The 22,517-nt window shown below is 61.3% G+C and overlaps 1 protein-coding gene across 6 annotated transcripts in view; it reads right to left on the bottom strand.

Annotated features, from left to right (window-relative positions):
• The window catches only part of HDAC7 (histone deacetylase 7), a 56,516-nt gene that overhangs the window by 9,421 nt on the left and 24,578 nt on the right, over positions 1-22,517 (bottom strand). For 3 of the 6 annotated variants that reach the window (XM_048327457.1, XM_048327459.1, XM_048327456.1), the window contains exons 2-5: positions 2,373-2,563; positions 1,132-1,222; positions 217-328; positions 12-127 (exon numbers count right to left, since the gene is read on the bottom strand). In XM_048327457.1, the coding sequence (XP_048183414.1) occupies positions 12-127; positions 217-328; positions 1,132-1,222; positions 2,373-2,563 (510 nt within the window). Of the gene's footprint in view, positions 1-11; positions 128-216; positions 329-1,131; positions 1,223-2,372; positions 2,564-7,057; positions 7,517-9,508; positions 9,725-11,403; positions 11,486-22,517 lie in introns of those variants that run through there. The other 3 variants (XM_048327458.1, XM_048327462.1, XM_048327460.1) reach the window with 3 other exon arrangements.

Below are 22,517 nucleotides of genomic sequence, written 5' to 3'. Positions count from 1 at the left end.
CGAGGCCTTACCTGTTTTCCGCAGCGGAAAATGCTCGGGAGGGTCGAGAGAAGTGCTGGGCACGGGGGGCAGGAAGGTGCTGAGCATGGGAGGGGAGGGGCCCTCGGGGTCCAGAGGCTCCAGAGACCTGCGGGGAGAAGCCGGAGCCCCTTCCCAGCTGTCCCTGAGCCTCGGGGGTCCCACGTCCTGTTCAGGGACAGAGGGACAGTGCTTTACCTGTAGGGCAGGGCTGCAGGGGGGGCATTGCTGGTCCTCTCCAGAGCCGCCTGTTGCTTCTTCAGGATGACCTCGGCCAACTTCTGCTTCACCACCGTGCTGGCCACAGCACCTGCACAGTGACCACAGTGACCACAGTGACCCCACGGGGCTCAGAGCCGCTCCGAAGGGTCCCTGCGGGCACGATCCCCGCCCCAGGGCTCCAGGAGTGACACCAGGATGGCTGGAGACCCCCTGAGGGCACAGCTGGGCCCATTCCCATCCCACTCCCGATCTGTCTGTTGCAGCAAGGATGCTCCGTGGTTACAGCGGGGATGCTCCACGGATCTGTGCCAGCATCCGAGCACAGTTAATTAATTAATGAATCATTAATTAAGTGCGATGTGGAGCCCCGCGCATCCCAAAATTGGGAGCGAGACCCCGGCAGCTCCTCCAGCGCCGGCACCAGAGGGCGCCGGGAGACCGCGGCTGGGCGGGGGCCGCACCCAGGCCGGGGGTCCCAGCGGGGTCTGACGGATGGGTGGGGTCTAAAAACCCAGCCCGGGGGGCTGCAAACGCATCCCGGGGGTCCCAGCGGGGTCTGTCACCTCAATGGGGTCCGTAACCCAGCCCGGGGGTCCCAGCGGGGTCTGTCACCTCAATGGGGTCTGTAACCCAGCCCGGGGGTCCCAGCGGGGTCTGTCACCTCAATGGGGTCCGTAACCCAGCCCGGGGGTTCCAGCGGGGTCTGTCACCTCAATGGGGTCTGTAACCCAGCCCGGGGGTCCCAGCGGGGTCTGCAGCCCAGCTCTGCGGATGCTCTCCCACCCCTTTCCCCCACAGGAAGACAGAGCTTGGTCTGGGTAAGGGCAGAACCCCCCGAGCTCCCTCCCCAAAGCCCCTCTGCCCCCCGCCCCGGGCGCAGGGAGCCCTTACTCCGCTTGCTCTTGTCCTTGTTGAGGATCTGCCGCAGCTCCTGCTCCTGCTGCCCCGGCTCAGCCTCGCGGTGCGGGGACTCCATGGCCACCTGTGGGGGACAAGGACATGGGCACGGGACCCCCCAGCCCCGGCCGGAGCCCTCTGAGCCCTCCCCGCCCAAGGCAAAGGGACACGGTGACAGAGCACGTCTGGGACAGTCCCCTGTGTCACTCTGGCTGACGGGAAGGTGTGAAGTTGTTCCATCACAACAAACCGGATGCGTTTTGGTCCCCAGGGACGCTTTGTTCTCCCCGGGGACACGGTAAAACTCAAAACCTGTCTGTTCCCACTCGCTGCCTCCTCTCAGGGTGTTTGGACACCGCTGTAGCTGAGCCGTGTTGCAACGCAGCAAAAAAATAAAAACCTTTGTTGAGTACAAAAAGTGGGGGAAAAAAATCTATGATAGCAGGGAAATCCCAGCTGATCCATGGAACTGACCCCTGCCCTGAGCCCGGAGCGGCCCTGGGGACGGGCAGGGGGATCTCGGTGCCTGAAGATGGTCACTGGGCACGGTCACAACTCCCTGGGCACGGTCACAACTCCCTGGGCGTGTCCTCCCACCTTCCTCCCTCCGAAGCCTCCCGGAGGAGCCGTCCCCGCTAAATCCCGCTGCGTGTCTTTTTTTTGTGACAGCGAAATCCGACAGCGAAATCCGGCAGCGAATTCCTGCGCGGGGCAGGAGCTGCGGGTGGCACCGGAGCTCGGTGACACCTCCCAGACAAGCTGAGTGCCCGTGGCTCGGCCGCACTGGGGCAGAGCAGCAGCGGCGGCCCAGGAGGGGCAGCTCCCGGCCCGCAGGGTCCCGTGCAGCCGCTCTGGAGCGCGGTTGGACACCCGGGAGGCTCCAGCCCTCCCGCGGGCCTTGGCAGGACCGGGATTTGGCCCGGAATTCGGACACAACCCCCCCCACCTGCCTCCCTAAGCAGCTTCGTTGCGTCAGAGAGGTCTCCGGGCTGGCTGGAAACCCCTCCAGATGTTCCAGCTCAGGGAGAAGCAGGAATTCACCTGGGAATGCTATCTTGGCATTGGGATTTCCAGCCTCTTCCTCTGAATCCCTGCCCAGAGACAGGAACTCAAAGCCAGCCCTAATTCTGGCACCACTGTGCGCTCTGGGGGCAAAATTCACTCTCCAAAGTGCCCAGTCCTGCCCCAAACTGTGCCAAAAGTGGGGTGTGGGCCCCCCTTGCCCTGTCCCGTACCCTGACGTGCTGGTGGGCGAGCTGCTCCACTTGCTGCTGGTGCAGGCTGGCCAGGAAGAGCTGGTGCTGCAGCTGCTGCTGCTTCAGGGCCAGCAGGGCCGTGTCCTGGGGCTTGACCACGCGCTGCCCGATCCGCAGGTCCATGGGGACGGCCTGGGGCACCCGCGGGGAGGTGCACGGGGTCACAGCAGCTGTGGGGACACAAAGGGACACGGCTCAGTCACTGGGCTGGCAGGGACAGCACTGGGCAGGGCCTGGTCCCTGCTACCGAGGGGGATTTGCCATCAAATATCCTCGGCCTGCAGAGCCTCCCCCATCGGCCGGGAAAAGAGATTCCTGTAAATTCCACACCTCTGGAGAGACTCTGAGGTGCTGCAGGCGCCTCTCCCTGACACCTGGAGAAGGGGTCCGGAGTGAAGACATTCCCTGCACGACCTCCCACCCTGAGGGGTGAAACCCCAGCCCCCAGGGGACACTGAAACAGCACCAGTTACACGCCTGAAATTGTGCATTACACCCAAAAACCAGCACCAGTTACACGCCTGAAATCATCCATCACACCCCCAAAACAGCACCAGTTACACACCTGAAATTGTGCATTACACCCAAAAACCAGCACCAGTTACACGCCTGAAATCACCCATCACACACCCAAAACAGCACCAGTTACACGCCTGAAATTGTGCATTACACCCAAAAACCAGCACCAGTTACACACCTGAAATTGTGCATTACACCCCCAAACCAGCACCAGTTACACACCTGAAATCGTGCATTACACCCCCAAAAACGCCCCGTTTTCACTGACCATGGAGCACCCACTGCCACAGAAGATTTTCCCCCAGCAGCTCCCAAAGCTCTGCTGAATTTACAGAAACACCCCCGACCTCAGGCCGTGACAGGAAACCCCAGCACAGGGTTCACTCCACTCTCCACCTCCTGATAACTTAATTTGCCCCTGGCTAATTGGCTCTAATTGCTGCACCCTGGCACAGGGAGGCTGATGGAGATCAACAATCCCCGCTTTGGGAAGCTGCCCCTGCCTCTGCTCCGGAGCCTCAGCGCTCCCCGAAGGCTTCAGGCCTTGCTGAACATCCTCGATTTTGAAGGCTGCAGTGGCGAGTGGGGCTGTCCCCTCCTGCTCGTCCCCTCCTGCTCTTCCCGTCCCCCGAGGAGGAGGACGGTGCCGGCGGGACGGGGATGCGGGAGCAGGGCTGGCAGAGGCGGTGGCAGCACGGGCTGTTGGCAGCCGGACAAGGACAGGCTGTAACCAGCACATCTCGGGATGGGAATCGGGCACTTCTGACAGCTCCAGCCCGGCCAAATCCCGCCCCGTGTCGCCGCCGGTCTGCGGGAACTCGGCCGGCCCCGTGTCCCCTGCAGCCGAATGTCACCGTCCTGCTGCACACACGAGGGGCAGGAGCTGGGGACGCTGCCGGGGCTTGTCTTTGGGGTCATCACTCCAGTGGGAACGGGGGGTACGAGGGGGAAGAACCGGCCCACCCGGGCACAGCCTCGCGGGTGACAGCACCCGAAGAGTTGTCCCAGCCTTTCTCTGCCCCCTAAAAATGCCCACGGGAAGCTCCGAGGCTTGGTCTGAGCTCCCCATGGCAGCATCCTCGGGCTCAGCACTGCCTGATGCTGCCCCTTCCTGGAAAAAAAGGGGTAGGAAGGGCTTGGGGCAGCCCAGGTGAAGGAGGGGCTGCTCCAGACAGCGGCGGGAGGGAGCGGGGCCCGCAGCCCGCGGCGCAGAGCCGAGGGGGAAGCACTGGCGGGGGCTCTGGGAATCTCTCTCTACATCATTTGTTTCAGTCTCTATAAAAACAAACTGCGAGGCGGCGGAAGCGGAGAGGGGAGGGATGGGGGGTGCTGGGGGAGAGGGAGGCCGAGCAGCAGCCAGAAAAACAACTCCTCACCACTCACCCGGAGCCAGGAAAAAGCCGTCGAGCATCCCCAGGGCCAAGAGGCTCCGGAGCCAGGGAAGAAGAGGCTGCGTGGACCCTGCCCCTGCCACGGCCCCCAGCTCTGCCCACCCCACGCCGGGGATGTCTGAGCAGATTTTCAGGAGCAGGGAAAAAGGGAGGGTGGGATGAGAAAAGGCACCCTGGGACCAGAGCCTGGCCTGACGTGCCCTGAGGTGACATCGCTGTCGCAGCCCCGACGCTCCCGCTCCCGGCCACCAAACTCAGGGCGGCTTTCCAGAGCTTGGAAACACAAAATGTCCCGTGCCGAGTGCCAGGGCGGCGCGGGACGAGGGCTGGTGGCACTGGGAGAGGAACCCGGGCTCTGGGCAGGAACCGCTGTCCCCATGTGTGGGGACCCTCGGGCGTGAGGCCCCTGCACGTGGCAGCTCCTCGGGGATGCTCCACATCCCTCCTGCTGCAGCAGCTCCGGACCCCCTCCCAAAGCCCCTCCTGCCCCGGGAGCTGTTTGTGACCTCCCTCTGCAGCTTGAATTCATTTGGGGTTTGCTGCCAGGCCCTGGGCCAGGAGTTACAGTAAACAACCCCCTCCCGCAGCCCAGGGCTCCCACATGATCCAGGGGCCGGCGGCCAAGCTGGCGGCTCCTCCCCTTCCCCCCGCCCCAAAAAACCCAAAAGCAAAGCCCCACCACGGCTCTTGGGGGTCTGTCCCTGTCTCCAACCCAGCCAGGGCCCTGCCGGCGCCCAGCGGGCCCTCAGAAGCCACCAGCACCAGGACGTGTGGCTGGGACTGGGATGCACGGTTTGGGACTGGGATGCCTGGGCTGGGATTGGGATCAGTTTGGGACCTGACAGAGCCGCGGGGCCAGGAGCCCATGGCACAAATCATCCCTGGGCCGGTGGCTGCAGATCCAGCCCGTGGATCCTCCATGGAAAGGGGAGGTTGTGACACGGAGTCTCCCCGGAGTGCCCTGGGAAAGCTGCGGCCGGGGATGAATGAGGGCTCTGTGCTCAGGCCCCGGCACGGGTTACCAGCATTTTCCAGGCTGCCGGCACGGAACGGAGCAGGGAACGCAGCCGAGGGGCCACGGGCTCAGCCACGAGGTGGGACAGACACGGAGGGAGGGCTGGGACAGCCCCGGGCAGGGTGGGGAGCCCCACTTTGCACTGCAGCACCTCCCAGACTCCTGCGGAGCTTTGGGACAGGCTGAAACCCGGTGGCAGCGAGTTCCCCGGGCTGGGGGTGGCAGTGCTGGGCTGGCGTCACTCGGGACACCACTGGTCACGCTGCTCCCAGCCAGCCATCCCGGAAAAGAAAAAAAATCCAGCACAGAAATCTTTGCTTTGGCATTTCCTGATTGTTTTTGAAGAGGCGAATCAGCCGTCAGCAGAGCTGGGCTTTATATAAGAGGGAAATAAAGCAAGAGGCAAACAAAGCAGGGCAGGAAGATTATTGAGGAGCAAACCAGTGGCATCCCAGCTCTGCTGCTCTGTGCAGCCTTGCCTGCATCCCTGCCTGCAACCCTGCCCTCATCCCTGCCCTCATCCCTGCCTGCATCCCTGCCCTCATCCCTGCCCTCATCCCTGCCTGCATCCCTGCCTGCAATCCTGCCTTCATCCCTGCCCTCATCCCTGCCTTCATCCCTGCCCTCATCCCTGCCTTCATCCCTGCCCTCATCCCTGCCCTCATCCCTGCCTTCATCCCTGCCCTTATCCCTGCCCTCATCCCTGCCCCATCCCTGCCCCATCCCTGCCCTCATCCCTGCCCCATCCCTGCCCTCATCCCTGCCTTCATCCCTGCCTGCATCCCTGCCCTCATCCCTGCCCTCATCCCTGCCTGCATCCCTGCCCTCATCCCTGCCCTCATCCCTGCCTGCATCCCTGCCTGCAATCCTGCCTTCATCCCTGCCCTCATCCCTGCCTTCATCCCTGCCCTCATCCCTGCCTTCATCCCTGCCCTTATCCCTGCCCTCATCCCTGCCTTCATCCCTGCCCCATCCCTGCCCTCATCCCTGCCCCATCCCTGCCCTCATCCCTGCCTTCATCCCTGCCCCATCCCTGCCCCATCCCTGCCCTCATCCCTGCCCTCATCCCTGCCCCATCCCTGCCCCATCCCTGCCTGCATCCCTGCCTGCATCCCTGCCCTCATCCCTGCCTGCATCCCTGCCCTTATCCCTGCCCTCATCCCTGCCCCATCCCTGCCCCATCCCTGCCCTCATCCCTGCCTGCATCCCTGCCTGCAGCCCCGTTTATCCCTGCCTGCCACAGAGGTGCTGCCCACGGCTCGCTCTGAGGTGGAGCAGCAGTTAAAGCCAGGCTGGGTTTTTTCAATAAACCATCTCTTTTATAAAAATGTTTCCCATCTTCTGCTGATTTGCTGTGAAAGGTTCAGAGTTCAGGCGGGTTGAAGAATGCGGGTGATTAAAAACATTCCTCTCCAATAAAAGGGAAAAGGTCTTCTCCGGAGCTGCGCGCGAGGAACGGGAATGAGCTGGAGGGAGCTCGTTCAAATTAAAAACACTTAAATGAGAAACCACACCAAAAGGACGATGTTGAAAGAACACGAAGATCACAAAGGGGGAACTCGAGAAATAGGAAATCCCGGAGCTGGGGTACCTCGTTTAACCCCGTCGGGCTGGGTTTAATTAGGGACCGGAACGACAAGAGAAAAATCACCAAACCCACCCAGAGTCTGTCCAGCCCCAGTTTTTGGGGGGACAGCGGGGACCCCTCACTGGTGCCCACGCATCCCTTTGTCCCCTACCTCCATCTGCTCGTGTGTCCCCGAGGAGTTTCCTCGCAGGATCCCACAAAATCCCAGCGTTTGGGGCATTTTCCGCCTTCCTTGCCTCAGCACAGAGCTCTGGGGATGGCAGGGAAGGCAGGGAAGGCAGCTCCAGGGAAAGCAGCTCCCGGGAAAGCAGCTCCAGAGAAAGCAGCTCCAGGGAAGGCAGCTCCCGGGAAAGCAGCTCCAGAGAAAGCAGCTCCAGAGAAAGCAGCTCCAGAGAAAGCAGCTCCAGAGAAAGCCCTGCGCCGCCTCAGCTGTCCCCGCACGGAGAGAGCGCCGGCCGCGTCCCGCAGGAGCCATAAGAGAGCAGATGATGCTCAGGGAAGATGTAATGTTTGGAGCAGCCGGGTGCCAAGTTCTGATAACTCTTTCTGGAGCTCATGGACTGGGAGTTTCAGGGGCTTTACGCCTCAGCCAGATGTGGGTGGATCCCTCCCCTCCCCACCAGACACCAAATTCCTGCTCCACAATGAGATGAGGCTGATGCTGCTCCAGGAAAAGCCCCCCGAGAGTTTTTCCACCAGGGTAAACCCAAATTTTTCTGCTCTGATTCTTGCAAACTTCCTTCTGCAGAAAGTTCCCAGAAAAAAAAAACCAAAAACAAAACAAACCGAGACAGACGATGATTAAAGTTTGGCGAAGTCACCGGAGCAGCACAAAACCCTTCCCACAACCAAAGGCACGAACCAGGATTCAGCCACTCACCCAACTCCGCCAAGCACCTGTGAGCAGAGCAGTTCTTTAGGCGTTCCAAGCACAAAAATGGGAATATTCCCTGTTGGAGCCTGGAAACGAGCCCCACATCAGGCCTGGGGAGGCAGATCAGGGTGAGATGCTTCCCCTGATTGCTCTCTCTGACTGTTTGCAGCTCGTGATCTTTGAGTCAGACACTTAATAGCCCTCCCCGGAATTTTCTCCCCACAAATGTGCACATTTCGTTTTGAAACTCATGGCTCCGGGACCCAAAAACCTCAGGGCTAGCCCGGAGTCCAGGGACAAGGAGGAAACACCTTTGGGCCTGGCTTTGCTGCTAGTTTTAATGCTCCCTGTTCCAGCCCAAATCCCAGTTCCGCTGTTCTCATCCAGGCCCATCCGAAGGGACCACGCTGCTCCCACAGCATCCGCGGAGAGGAGTGGGCAGGGCTCCACTGCCGAAGGGAGAGGCACAGGGAGCTCTTCAGGACTAAATCAGACACTCCTGGAGGTGGCCCAGGCCTGTGTTTCAAGGCAGGTTTTCCACGTGCTCTCAAATCCATGTTTAGATTGGCGCTGGAAGTGTTTTGCCTCCAGGGCGAGGGTGGTCCAGAGGATCTCAAGGTAACCCCACATCCCACTGAGTTACCCCAAAGCCCCAAACCTTAACAGTGGGACACAAACTTCACCTCAGGCACTGCCCAAACCACCGAACAACTTCCTTCCTGTTCCTTCCTGCTCCCAGAGGAGCCGGAGCGACCCGCAGGAGCTCCCTGGATGCTGCCCTTCTGCCAGGGATGAGCTTTGAAAGCCTTCAGAGCACCCAGCCACGAATGTGCCGAGGCAAAACCCCACAGCAAAAACCGGCAATGACTTTTGGGCCTAAATTTGAGATCCCAGGGACACCCAGGTACAAAAACAAAGGAAATTCTGGGCACGGGCAGGACGGAGCTGCCCCACGGGTCCCATAAAACGTGGTTGGAGCGTGGGCAGCACCAGGGACAAGGGGGGATCAAAGGGCTCATCTCCCACAGCCGCAGCCGGGCCGTGGGAGCGGAGGGACAGCGGAGTGGCTCCATCCCCACCACAGCCCTGGCACGGCTGGAAACCTCTGGCAGTCATTTCCTGCAGCCTCCCGCCCCCACGGGTCACCAGGCCCATCCCAAACAGCAGCGCAGCCCCCGCGGGAGAGGCCGTGCGGAGGAGGGAGAGGTATCCCCAGGAAACCTCGCAACAACCGCCGCTTCCTGAGAAACACCGGGAAAGTCGTGACCACAGGGCTCTGCTGAAGGAGAGCCAAGGCGGCCTGGCAGCGCCTCGTGCTCCCCAGGGCAGCCTCAAATCACAGCAACTCACAAGATTTGGGGAAAGTCCTCCCTGCCCAGAAGGGAAACAGCGCATCCCGCCCCGCCGGATCCCTCCCGTCACCTGCTCACGAACACCGGCCCGGATCCTCCCCGCTCGGGGCCAGCGGGAGCCCCAAACATCGCCCTGTCCCGGTGGAGAGGCAAATCTGCCCCTCCTGATCCTCCCTGCAGCAAACACCCCGCGGGGAGCTGCGGCTGCCCCGCAGCGCCCAGCTCCTCTCCTTGAGGGGTACGTGGGTGAAAAAAGCCCGAACGCCGCCCAGAGCCGCAGGCAGGGACGGATGGGGACACAGGCAGCACCTCCAGGCAGGCAAATCCCGCGGCTCTGGCCGAGCTGGAACACCCCTGTGCCCTCCAGCAGCCTCACCTCCCTCTCCAGGCTCCTGGCAAGAGGAGAGATGCCAGCCCAAAGCTCGGCATCTCCTCCTGCCCGCGGCCGGCGAGGATCTGCTTTGGAGAGAGGCTCTGGCCCCGCTCCCGGCGGGCCGAGCCCTCGGTTCTCCCGGCAGGACGATGCGAGCGGAGGCCGAGCAGCCCCGGGACGCAGCCAAGCGCTCCCGGGAAGCCGTGGAAGCGCCGCTGGGCGCGGGGCCGTTCCCGCAGCGGCTCCGATTACATCAGCACGGGAGGATGCGGCCGCCGCGCCAAGGGAAGCAGAGGAGAGATCAAACGATTGCAGAACCTCTCCTCGGTTACCCAAGCGCAGGAGAACGCTCCCAACCGGTTTGGACGGAGGGCTCGGCAGCTCCTCCCGCCCCGCAGCGCGGCCGGGGGGTCCCCGCTGCCCTCAGCCCTCCCCGGAGCATCCACCGGGAGCTGCTCCGGCACCCGGCAGGGCCGGACCCCGGAGCCGCCGGCACCAGCACCGATTTATTCTTTTAATTGCTGCGTGCAAGAGCCCAGCTTGAGTCACAACCCCCCGGGGAAGGCTCAGCGCTGCGCGAAGCGGCTTCGTGCTTGATCTGGAAGCGCTGAGACAAAAAAACTGGAATCACACAATACCCACTCCCGGCAAGTGGCTACTCGAGGCGACCTGCCCGTTAATTAAGAGCCTGGAGTAGGAAATCTCTTTGGCAAACGCTGGTCAAGGTCCAGCGCTTGGATGGAGGGCAGAAAAGAAACCTTAAGAAAGAAACCTGAGGCTGGGGACAAGCAGAAGGAGCTGGGAGAAGCACGGGCAGCCCCGGCTCTACCAAGGGAAAGAGGCACAGACTCAGTTCCCTGCGCAGTCCTTGGGCTGCTCAGCCACCACCGGCCAGGGCCCAACCGGGCTCACCCCAAACCTGCCCCGCGCTGACCCTCGGGCGTCTGAGAAGGAGCCACCGAGGAGCTCCCCAGGGCAGACCTGGGGCTCAGGGTGAGAGTTATTTCTGTCACAGGGAGGAAGCCGCAACATTTTCAGTTTCCTGCACAAACACACTCCGGGTGCCCTTCCCCACGGGCCCGGCGGGTGCTGCCTCCCCTCCCTGGGAGCTCGGGGAGGAGCTGGGAAAGCTCCGAGTTGGCATCAGTGAAGCTGGGAAAGGTGCAGGTGTCAAATCCTCGATGCAGAGGAGGACGAAACCTGCCTGGATGTGCGGAGCCACACCCGGGGACAGCAGGGACAGCCACCCTGGGACAAACCTGGGCTGGTGCTGGTGCTTGCAGGCAGCCGGGGGGAGACGCTGAGAAGAGCCCCAGGGTGCCGGAGTCGGGGAATTCCATCCGGGATGGAGAAGCTACAGGAAAGGCACCAAGTGCTGGGGGTGAAGAAGTGCCAGGAGAGCCTGGAGTCCCAAAGAGCTGGGAGAGGCCCTGGAGGAGGCCGAGGCTGTGGCAGAATGCAGGGACCGAGGGCGCAGTGGGCGTGTGGGTGCTCCATGCTCATGGAGCAACACTGCCCTGGGGGTTTAACCCAGAAAGAGGAGCTGATCCTGCTGCTGAGCCGCTCAGAAACGGGGGAAGAGGAAAAGGAATCGGCAGAGAAGCTCCCGGTGAGCCCAGCGCAGCAGCAATAACTTGGACAGCGAGGAATCAGCGCTCGTGCCGGGGACTGAGCCCTCAGAACCTCTCAGGATCAGAGCTGGTGTCAGCTCAGCAGAATCCCAGACACATCCAGGCCCTTAAAGCTCACTTGGCACCCAAACAACCGGAGGCACACACCCGGACCCAGCCCACGGACCCTGCTCCAGACGGGAGATGCTCCAGGTGCCCCTCACAAAAACCCTCTGTTCCAGGCCCCTGTGCCTGCAGGGACGCTCCCCACCCACCTGGGACACTCACCCATGGATGGCATCACGTCCCTCCGGCTCGTCGGGGTCCCCGTGCCCACCGAGGCTGTGGGAAGAGCAGCCCCACGGCTCCAGGAGCTCTCGGATCCCCGATCCCAGGCGCGGCCGCCACCACACCCTTGCAGTTCTCACGGGCAAGTTGGAGCCTTGGCAAAGCCCTCGCTGGCAGTTGGCCCCATCAGGCTCATTAAGTGCAATTAAGGCAGAGCGGGCATCCCTCCCCCTGCCCCTCTGGGGGATATTTTGCTTTTAGACAAAATAAACAGGGAGGTTTTGCGTGGGCTCGGGCAGGTGCTGGCACCGGGCAGCAGCAGGTGGAAACACCGAGGTCTCTCGGGGAAAGCCACGGTGAATCAGCGTCCAGCCACAATTCCAGCCCTCCTCCTGCTCCCAGGGGTGCCCATTCCAGCCCCCTCATCCTGGAGAAGAGCACCAGACCCTCTCCCCTTTGCAAAACAGGAACAGGGAATGGGATAAAACCGTAAGGAAGCTGCCCCCCACTCCTGCTCTGATTTTCAAAACGCGGGGAAAAGCTTCCACCCCAACCTAAAGTGGAATTTTATGGCAGCAGCTCCTCCAGCATCACTTCGAAGCCGCTTATTGAACTGCTGCTCCTCTGCCTTCTCCATGCCCACAGCCCCAAACCTGGGAGAAGGGAGAGCGCAGCAGAACTGCCCGATCCCCTCCCCATTCCATCCCATCCCATCCCTCCTCCCTCAGGGAGCCCAGGCAGGGCCAACCCCCACCCACAGCGGGACACACGTCGGGAAGGTTTAAACCACGCAGGGCCTGCGGGCAGGACGTCACCCCAAACCCCGGCGGCCAACGGGGCCGGCACGAGGCCGCAGCTCATCCGCGATTTTCCCTCGCACGAAGAACCGGCGCTGACGGCTGCCAAGGCATTGCTCCATCGGCCTGGCACTGCCGGACAGCTCCTGTCAGCAGCAAAATCCGTGAGCTCCCGGTATTCCTGGCAGGTTACAGGGGCTGGCCCTCACCCTGGGATCTGTCAGAAAGCTCCGGAGCGGGGTAGGGAGGGAGTCCCGGGAACGTGACGGGGACCAGGCACGGCCGGTGCCGCTCGAGGAGGATAAAACAGCCACACTCCATCCTCGTCCACTCTGGGACAAAGGAAAAAGCCAAAGAGGATCCTTAAAGCTTTCTGCTCCCCTATGGAAAAATCAGCTGGAGCTGTCCCAGGGCAGACTCGATGCCAGCACATGTGAGAGCTGGATTTGGACTCTTGTGGCTGTCCCAGGATGATCCCGGCTCAGCTGGGATCCAGGTCAGTGAGAGATGGGCATTTCCCAGTCTGGCTCCTAGCAGGAAGCACCAACCCCCCCCCCCGGTAAAACTGGGAAAGCTCTGCCACTCAGCCGAAGCCCCAGAGATGTGTCACGGCCACCTCTGAGCCACGGGAGGGGTGTGGCTGAGCCCCGACCGAGAGCTTTGCTTCAGATCTTTGGGGTTTACTGGTGCTAAAGGGATTTAGCCAGAACAAATTAAAATTATTTCCCGTCTTAATTAATTCTACTTTCACTTCCTGGCATGTGGGAGCTCGGCCTCCTCCGGCGCAGTGAGGAGCCTCAACTCTGCCCAGCCACAGCAGCAGGAGCTGTGCAAAAACACAGGAGGGACTTTGCAGCATTCCTTTGTCACCACCCGAGCCCTGTCCACACTAAAAACACCCCCAAAAGCCAGAACCCCCTTTCGTGGCCGTATTTCTCCATCACAAAGCAAGAGGAGACCTTCCCCTTCCCTCCTCCCACCGCACGCGTCCATCAGAGGAGCTCCGAGGAGCAGCGATTGTGCCTCTTGCACAACAAATCCCCTCCTCTCCCTGCCCGCCCCACATCCCTTTGAGGCAAAAAGGAAGAAGGCTGGAAACATCCTTCCTGTGCCGCGGACAATGCGATGGAAATAGCCCGGGAGGAGCGGGAGCGGCCGCAGGAGCCGCACGCGGTCCTGGCTTCCGGCCATTGTCCGGCTGGGATGAGCCTGGGCAGCTGCAGCCCCGGCCGGCAGAGCCAAAACCACCTCCTTGCCCCAGAGGAGCAGCCCCAAACCCGCTGCCCCATCCAGGGTACGGCTCCGCCTTCACCTGGGACCCCCGCAAGGGCCAGGTTCAATCCGAAATCCGCCGGCTGCCGTGGGCACGGCGCGGTCACCGCTCGGCCTCGGGAACCGGGGACGTGACCACCACCAAAGCCACCACCAAAGCCGAGACGGGCGGGATTTTCCACTGCAGAGGGAAAGCCAGGACACCCAGATGGCAGAAGACGCTTTCTCCAGACCCAGCCCTGAGGGTGAAACGAAGCCCCCAGGGAGCTGGTCCCGCCCTAAATCCCTATTTTCTCCTCCAGATGGGAGGTGCACGAGCTCAGCTGCTCCAGCTCACGTCAGCAGCTGGAAAACCCTGCAAGGACCCACGCAAGCCTGGCCTGTCGAGGACGCTGCTGACGGCAGCTGAGCAGGGCAGGGTGGCAGGAGCAGAACCACTCAAAGTCACGAATCAGTCCCCAAATTTGGGATTGCCACTCAAGTCGGTGCCAGTCTTGGCATTCACCTCCCATTTCTGAGGGCTTTGGGAGGGCAAGTTGTCACTTGCAGCCCTTCTGCATGATCGAGGTGGTGACAGAAGCTGTTTTTCTTTAAAAACACCCCAAAGCCATACATATTTTAAAGGTCTGAAAGTGCTTTTAGGGCCTGAGCTGGGATTTCAGGAGTGGCATCACCTGGATGAGCACCGCAACAGCCAGAGCCGCCCTTCTGGAGGGAGGGAAACGGGATGGATGATGGCACACGCCCCTGCTCCTGCCGCCACCCCCGGAGCCCCCCGGAGCAGGGGGACCATCCCAGCACAGCCTGGCCCCTCTTCACCTGCCCCAAAATGGGGCCAGGCCCTCTCCGAGCTGCCGGGGGCTCCCAGGGCCTGGCCGGGCCGGGGTTGCTCCACTGCCTGAACATTCCCAAGCGCATTTCTACCCCGCTGACGGGTTAAAAATAGAAACCAGCAGCATTATTGTCCTGCAAGCAAAAATAGAAAGATCACATCCTCGCTGCTGAAAAACGGCACAGCAGGGACCTCTTCTAACACAGGCACAGGGGAGAGCTCTATTTCGGGAGCGGAGAACTTGGGAAGTTAGACCAGAATCCTGAAATTTGTGATGTTGACGCACTGCAGCATTCAGCATCCACGGAAAACTCGCCTTCCCCCTCCTCTCCCGGCTTCCCTGGGGTTTTGCTCAGACTTTCAGGCCACGAGGAGGGTGCTCAGGCTTGCACGGCACTCCCAGCGAGGAACGCGCTGCCCCGTGCTGCCCTCGCAGATGGGAACGGCCCCGATCCAGTCTGGGAGTGGTCTTGTCACCACCATCGCCACTTAACGCTTCCCAGCTCCCAAGGCAGCGCTGCAGCAGGAAAACCCCATCCCTGCTCTGCTTCCCAAAGCTCCGAGCAGCTGCCACATTCCTGGCCCAAAAGCAGCTCGCAGGGTTCGCCCTGAAGGGAAGAGCCACCGGTGACCCCAGAGCAGGGGATGCCCTGAGCCTCCCTGTCCCCCTCCCCTGCTCCCGTCCCCCTCCCCTGCTGGCTCCGGAGGGAGGGGGGCCTCAGCCTGAACCTCGTTTTTGGAAAGGGAACATCTCTACGCAAGCCCGGCCTTTCCGTGAGTGTTGGTGCGTTGGGGCCGCTCCCACCCAGCTGGGACCCGGCTCTAGATCCAACCTTTTTCCTCAGCAAATCTCCCGGGAGAGGAGAGGAATGCGGCAGGGTCACATCCAGCTGCGGGCGGGAATCCTGGCTGCTGCAAAGGAGGGGAAAATCCACGGGCGAGGGGATGTCTGTCCCTGCAGCAGCCTCCTGGGGACGGCTCTGACTTGGGGGTGCAGCACCAGGACCCCGGATCCCAAACCAGGCTCCGAACCCCAACACTGACCCCAACACTACCCCACAGCCCCCCAGAGACCGCTCTCCTCCCAAACCAAGCCTGCGGCTTCCAGCCCGGGGCAGGAGCAGCCCCGGGAGGCCTGGGAGGAGGCCGGCGTGGAGAGGTCACTCCACCACCCTGAACATCTCCCCCGTGTCCCCACCGAGGCCGTCAGCGCCCCGGAGCCAGCGCAGGAACGCGCAGAGCATAACTCACTGCACCCCCCCTCCCCTTCGCCCCAAAACCAAACACACACCCAGAAATGGGAGGGAACCGCTCAGGGGAAACCCGGCAGTAACTCCACAGCAATTCCAGGCAGTCCCGTTCCCCGGGGGAGGCTGCTCTGCCCTCTCCCGCATCCCCCCTCCACCAGAGCCCCTCGGAGATCCCGGGCCAGGTGCCCTGGGCCAGCCCCCGGGGCCATTCCCTCATTTCATTCCGTGCACATCCCAGCTGGCATTTCAGCCCCCAGCCAGTGCCAGATTTCTCTCTGCTGAGCCAATGCACTTGGAAATACATGACGACTTCAGCAGATTAATTGGAAACACAGCCCCGGTGTTGCAATCCCAGGAATGACTCCAATTTCAGGAACAAATGTTTTCATAGGATCACAGAATCATAGAATATTCTGAGTGGGAAGGGACCCACAAGGATCACGCAGTCCTGCACAGACACCCCAACGATCCCACCCTGTACACCCCTGGCAGCGCTGTCCAAACGCCCCTTGAGAATTTGGCGTAACTTCACCAGTTTGCTGAACATTTCCAGCTAAACTGGGACAGACTCCACTCACACCTGGGATCATTTTTTTAATGTGGCGTGTTTCAATTAAAAACCTTCTCAAGAAGATTTAAGACGCACCACAGAGGAAGAGGCAAGAAGAACAATTTTAGTTTGCTCTGTAAATCTGCTCTTAAAACCTCGCTGGTTTTGAGCATCCCAGGGCTCCCCTCAGCCCTTCTGCAAAACCAGACCCAAACTCTTCCCCCAAGATCCCAAAAACCCACCAGGGCTGGGAGAAGGATGATGATGGAGGAGGGGTGGAGGAGGGTTCCCTGGATGGAAACCATTCCTGTGCTTCCATATTTTCCACCCCTCCACAGCAAAACCTCTCCTCTTCCAGGGGTTTCAGCCCTTCCTCTGCCCATCCCTGTTTGCTGCCAACCTCTGCAGCCGTTGCAACCCTTCAAAGGTTGGACCTGATGATCTTGGAGGTCTTTTCCAACCTTAACAATTCCACGGTTCCACGATTCTCCCCTTGCTGCCAAGAGCCCTTTCTTGGTCACAGCTGTGCCGCAGCTTCCCCACTGCCGAAGCTCCGGGAGATAAGGGAAGGAGAAAAGCTGGTCCGTCCACCCTCGGAGCCTGGCAGGGAGCTCCGCTCGGGCCTCCCGCTGCCAGGGCTCCCCCAACCCAACCAAAACCGTGTGGGATGTGGAAAGGGCCACTGGAGGGAAAACGGGGAGCCGGGAGCTCGCTCGGCTCCGAGAGCACCTGAGGGTCAGTGACACCAAACAGGGGGGGCTCTGGAGGGGCCGTGGCCGCTTCTTCAGACCCCTGTGGCTGCTGCAGGCACGGGGCAGTGCCTGGGTGAATCCCTGCTTTGGCAGAGGTGGAGGAGCTCCCAGGGCGAGCGGAGGGGTCTGGAGCGAGGAGCCCCTGCCTCGCACGGCCCCCGGGGAGGCCACGATTCCAGCGAGATAAAACACATTTGAATCTTCCCAGAGAAATCAGCTCCCGCAGGCCTGGCTGAGGAGCTGCACCTCCTCTCCCAGCTGTTTGGCCGCCCCTCTCAGCCCAGCCCTGCCAGAGCTGGAGCCCAAGCCAGGAGCAGCACAGGCTGCACAAACCCTCCCCAGAGCCCCCCCCTGCCCCACTCTTCTGGGCTTAAATCCACCGACCCAGCCCCAAACCCAATTCCCTTCTTAGCCTTTGCCTCACGGAGCTCTTTCTTCCCTGCATGAAAGCCACAATTCCCAGCCAGACCTTTGGGGTGTGATTCCCCCTCCCTGCCATGAAGTCAACGTAAGTCAGAGTGTTCCTGGCGTTAATTTGGATAATCTGACAAAATAAAAACCACCAGGATTTGTAATGGGATGTCACTTTGGGAGCTTTGCTCATCCCAGAGATCTTTCTTCAGGGCGTCCCCATCCCTGTGACTGGGAGATCCATGGGCTGATGCTGAGCACATCCGAAAAGGGACCAGCACGGGAATGGGAACCTCTCCTCTGAGCTGGGCTGTCGGGGTCAGACTGGCTGGTCAGTGGGAGAGCTCCGGCCAAGCCTCATCGCTCATTCCCAGGGTCAGGAATGTGCAAGAGCTGCTGCGAGGGGATGACCACAGAAGCCACGTGGACAGGGAATGTGGCGGGGTTTTGCAAGGATCTGCTCCAGCCTTCCCCTCCAAGCCAGGAGATCCAGGAGGAGTGGGGAGGACACATGGATTTGTGCAGATCCAGCACACACCCCAGCTCCAACCAGGCTGAGCCCACAAATCCTTCTGCAAGTTTCTCTGTCCCACCCCCAGATGTGCCAGCACCCCGTCCTACACCCTGCGCCCCTCCCAGGCACACCCTGCACCCTCTCGGCTCTCCTGGCACCGCGTCCCAGACACGTCTGTGTGGGGCTGGGCTGGTTTGGGCTGCGGTGGAGCCAACGTGCCCCCCATGCCAGCACCCAGCTCCCCCCAGCCAAGCCCCATCCCTCGTCCCCAGCACCGGCGCTGATCCAGCCCAGCCCCAGCTGGGACAGAACCTCCACCCAGGCACAGTTCCCGTGACTAAGGCAGACAGACACCCCGAGAATCCAGCCCTGACAGCGAGGTCCCACCAAGGCAAAAACAATACAAACCCTCCCATTCCCTGCTCCTGACGGAGCTTTCAAGGGTTCGTCATCGGCACTGATACAAATCCACACCTCAGAGCACAAACAGGGAGGCAGCCAAGGAACCCGCAGGAACCGCAAACGAGACTTGCTGAGCCCTGGCCAGGGCCGGAGCCGACTCCAGATGTTTCTCCAGGGACTCCCTGGTGCTGTGATTTGACATGAGCCCTGATCAGATGTGGCGTCGCCGGGACCGTTCACACAGGATGGACGAGGCCAACGCGCAAACCACGAGTCAGCCCCTGCCTCCAGTGCGCCCTGTTCTGCTGCAGCCGCCAAAGGAGCCGAGGCCTCGAGTCTCCTCTGCCCGACCAACCAGCCTGGGCTTCACCATCACCTCTCCCTGCGAGGCAGGGCCTCCTTTATGCAGCTCCTTTGAGCCTTTTTCAGTCGCTGCCCTTTCTGAAGTGGGGAGTACAGTGCTGACACTGCATCGAGAGCATCAAAGAGTCACGAGTCCTTACTCCCACCTGATGTCCCATTTCCTTACTCCCACCCGATGCTTTTTTGGCACCACCCAAAAGCACAGCCTCAGCGGAGGTTCAGGCCTGCAGTGATTTTGGAGAGCTCCAGCACAGCCACTGCCTGGGCAGGAGCAGCATCACCTCTCTCCTGACAGGGAATGCTCCCCCGGGAGCACGAGGATGCTCTGAGCACCTCTGGGAGCTGCAGGCTCTGAGCGCTCCCTCTGCACTCCCTCCCTGAGCATCCCCAGATTCTGGGGCACCCCAGAGCCCTGCAGGTGATTTTCTGACTCAAACCCAGGTCCAGCGAGTGCCAAAGGCCCTCCTGGCCCAGCTGTGCCCTGCAGGGGGGACGGGCACGGCCGCAGGTGCCCAGTGTCCCTACAGGGGCTCCGTGTCCCTGTGAGGTGCCCGGTGTCCCTACGAGGTGCCCGGTGTCCTTACAGGCGCCTGAGGTGGGTGTTTGCCTTGCTGGGTGTTTACCCCCGGGCTGTGCCTGCACACAGCCTTATCTCCTCGGCAAGGGCCGTGTGGCTCCTGCACACACAGAGTTATCTCGAGGGACCTGGGCCTTCCTCTGAGGGCAGCAGGGTGGGGGGAGCTCACCCACGGCTCCAGTACCTGCAGGGGTGTCCCTGCTGTCCAGTTCAGAGGGAACGGGTCACTCAGCTCCTCCCAACGCCCATCTAATGTGGCCAGAAATCTCCCAACCCATCCACGCTGGACCCATCCTGCCCCAGAGCAGGTCCCTGCTGCAGGCCAAGGCCACCACCGCTCCTGGGAAGGGAATGAGCTGCTCTCACACCACCAGAGCACCTGGACATCTCCATCTTCCCAGCCTCCAGCCCTCCCAGACATTGCTGAGGTTCCCCCACATTCCCAACCACTCGGTGCCTTCCCAGAAGGAGCAGGGGGAAGGAGCCCCCAGCCTCCCCCTCAGGGCTCTGGGACATTCGCTTTTTGCACAGCAGCAGGACACTGAGGCCAAGCCAGGCTGCCCCAGCCTGTCCCCACAGCCCCGGGGCAGCTCCTCCTGCCCAAACCAGCTCCAGCTCCCGCTCGCCCCTTGCCCGGGCTCAGCTCTGGACCTGCTGGGATGAGGGCACCGGGAACCTCCTCCCCTGGCAGAGCTCCCGGGAGCGCAGAGCTCGTGTGCTCGTGGCCTCGGGTCCAGCCCTCGATGCCCGCGAGCTCAGCTCTGTGGGAAACCTCGGCCTTGGAAAGGCTGCGCTCCCCGTGATGCAACTCGGGAGACTTTTGTCATCGCCGGCTGTTTCCAAGGGGACGAGGTGGATGAACCAGGCTGCTTTAGGAACTGACCCTCGATGCCGCAACCCCACCTCCCTTCCTCTCCCTCCCCCACGGCCCCGGGCCCTTTGCTCACACGGTTCCTGCAATTCCTGGCCCTCGGCTTCGAGGCTTCTGCCACCATCTGGGCTCCATTTAGGGGAGCTGATGTTTTTCACAGGGCTGTAATCTAAACTTTGGGATTGAGTTTACATCTCGCATACCAGCGTCTCACCGCCGGGCCTGGCCACGCACCGGGGGCTGGCGGCTGCCAGCCCTGTGCCGGTGGCTCCGGATACCTGGGAACGGTGCAGGGCCAGTGCAGGGATCCTGGATCAGGGATCCACCCTCAAACCACCTCTGGATCCAGCCAGACACTGCCCCTGCCAGTGGGTGCAAGCTGGGAGAGCCCAACAAGCTGGGAAGCAGCTCAGCTTCCCCCAGGAGGCTGCGATGGGAGACAAAGCCCAACATCAGCATTATCCATCTCCAGCAGCAGGAAATTCCCCAGCCCGGGCAGCTGGAGATGCGAGCACAGGGAGGAGAAGCAATCTGGGAGCAGGGATGCAGAGTGGCAGGACCAGCCCTGCTTGTGCTCAAAGCCCGGGGTGACAGAGCCACCTCAGGGCCCAGCGAGGCTCCTGACCCAGCTCTGGGCAGGCAGGTGACAACCGGCACCCCCCAGACACCCCCTGCACCCCAAACCCCCGCCAGCCCCCCACCATCGTCGCCAGCCTTCCTCCACCCTCCTCGCCGGCTGCAAGGTGGGCAGAGCCGCAGGCAGTGGCCGGAGGCAGCCAAGGTGGCTCGTTCCCAGCAGTCCACGAGGCTCAGCCAAACCCAAAAAATAATGTTTTCATACTTAGACTTTTCAGGCAGGATTTAGTCATTTGTGGACACGAGGCCTTGGCAGGGCCGCGCTGCCTCCGCTCACCTACCCCAGCCCGTGGCTGTTTACGGCGGCAGAGCCTTGGAAGGAGAGGGAAGATTTGTGGTTTAATCCAGGTGAATTATTCCTGCTCCCTTTATGGAGCCTGCAGCTGATGGGCAAGGGGGGATTCAGCGTCCCTGCACCGCCAGGGATGGACCCACCGCAGGAGATGAGGATTCAAAGCACAGCCCACCCCCACAGCTCCACAAACGCTGCCTGGACAAACCCAGCAGCACTTTTGCCCTGTCCACCTAATGGCTAAAAAATGAGTTAAGGGCACAAAAGCCAAGCCCTGGCCGGGCACACTCGTGGTAAAAGGCAGAGCGGCTGAGAGCTGCTCTGCCATACGAGAAAAGCAGGTTCCACCCCAGCCTTGTGGGGTTGTGCAGGCCCCGTTTGCTCAGCCCAGCACGGGGCACTGGGAGCTGCCAGGGAGAAGGGAAGGGGTGATGGATCCAGGGCCCTGGTATCCCTCAGGAACCCTCCATGCCCAGGATCCAACACGAGCTCCGGTCAACTCCTCACCTTAGTGTCGGATCCAAACTTCCCAGGCACGAGCCCAAGGCTTTATCTGCTGTCCCCTCCCTCCTCCCACATTTGTTGTTAAACCAAATAAGGCCACTTATCTGCAAATCCTGCCTCTTAAACCAGCAAAGCCACACCACAGCTCCTGAGTGCCACGCTGTGTCCCTGGGGGATGCCAGGAGCTCAGCCTCACACACCCTGTCTGCCTTCAAAGCTCATCCACCATGAGGATCCCGCCACGACCAGGGTCCCGCCACGACCAGGGTCCCACCATGATGATGATCCCACCACAGTGAGGATCCCACCACAATCAGGATCCCACCACAACCATGATCCCACCATGATGATGATCCCACCACAACGAGGATCCCACCACCATCAGGATCCCACCAGGATGTGGCTCCCACCACGACACTTCTGCATTTTCACCCTGCGACCAAACCACCCGAAGCATCGGCGAGGCTGAAGCAGCCAAGTGGAGCAAGTCTTTATGGAAAGGGAGCCATTCCAGAGTGGAGCTTCGTAACCAAGCATGGGGTAGAGCTCGGAGACACAGGAAGGATTCGCTGAGGCAACGCTGGGATCAGCAGCACAAGCCCATTAGGGCCGGCCACTGGCAGGAGGAGCGTTCTGAGGAGCCTCCGTGCCCTCCAGGCACTCCAGCAGAAGTTGCACAGCTGTCCCGACTGGGAACGACAGATAAGGCTCAAATGATTCATTCAGTGTAAACCTTTATTTGTTCTTGCTTACCCAGAGGAGCCAGCAGCTGCTAATGCTAAACTGGGCCGGCTCCCAAGCGCAGACAAAGGCCTGCAAAAATGGGTTTAAGGAGGAACTGACTGTTCAAAAAGCAATCCTAGAAGAGGGAGTTAGAAAGAGGGAGTGCAGCGCGGCGCAGGAGGAAGAGGAAGCCAGAGAGCACCTAAAAATAAGTTTTAAAAAAAGCAGCGAGGCACAGGACAAAGGCCTCGCGCGCACGTGACCGTTCCCCGCAGCGTAGGCAGGATGCGAGCTCGGAACACAACACTCCCTCCCCAGCAACCCCACGTACAGAGCCCCAGCCACCTCCCAGCTCAGCCAAAGCCATG

The sequence above is a fragment of the Corvus hawaiiensis genome, chromosome 24 (assembly GCF_020740725.1).
Source record: "Corvus hawaiiensis isolate bCorHaw1 chromosome 24, bCorHaw1.pri.cur, whole genome shotgun sequence".
NCBI lineage: Eukaryota > Metazoa > Chordata > Aves > Passeriformes > Corvidae > Corvus > Corvus hawaiiensis.
The sequence above is the reverse complement of the archived record's forward strand: the minus strand, read 5'-3'. Positions and strand labels throughout refer to the sequence as shown.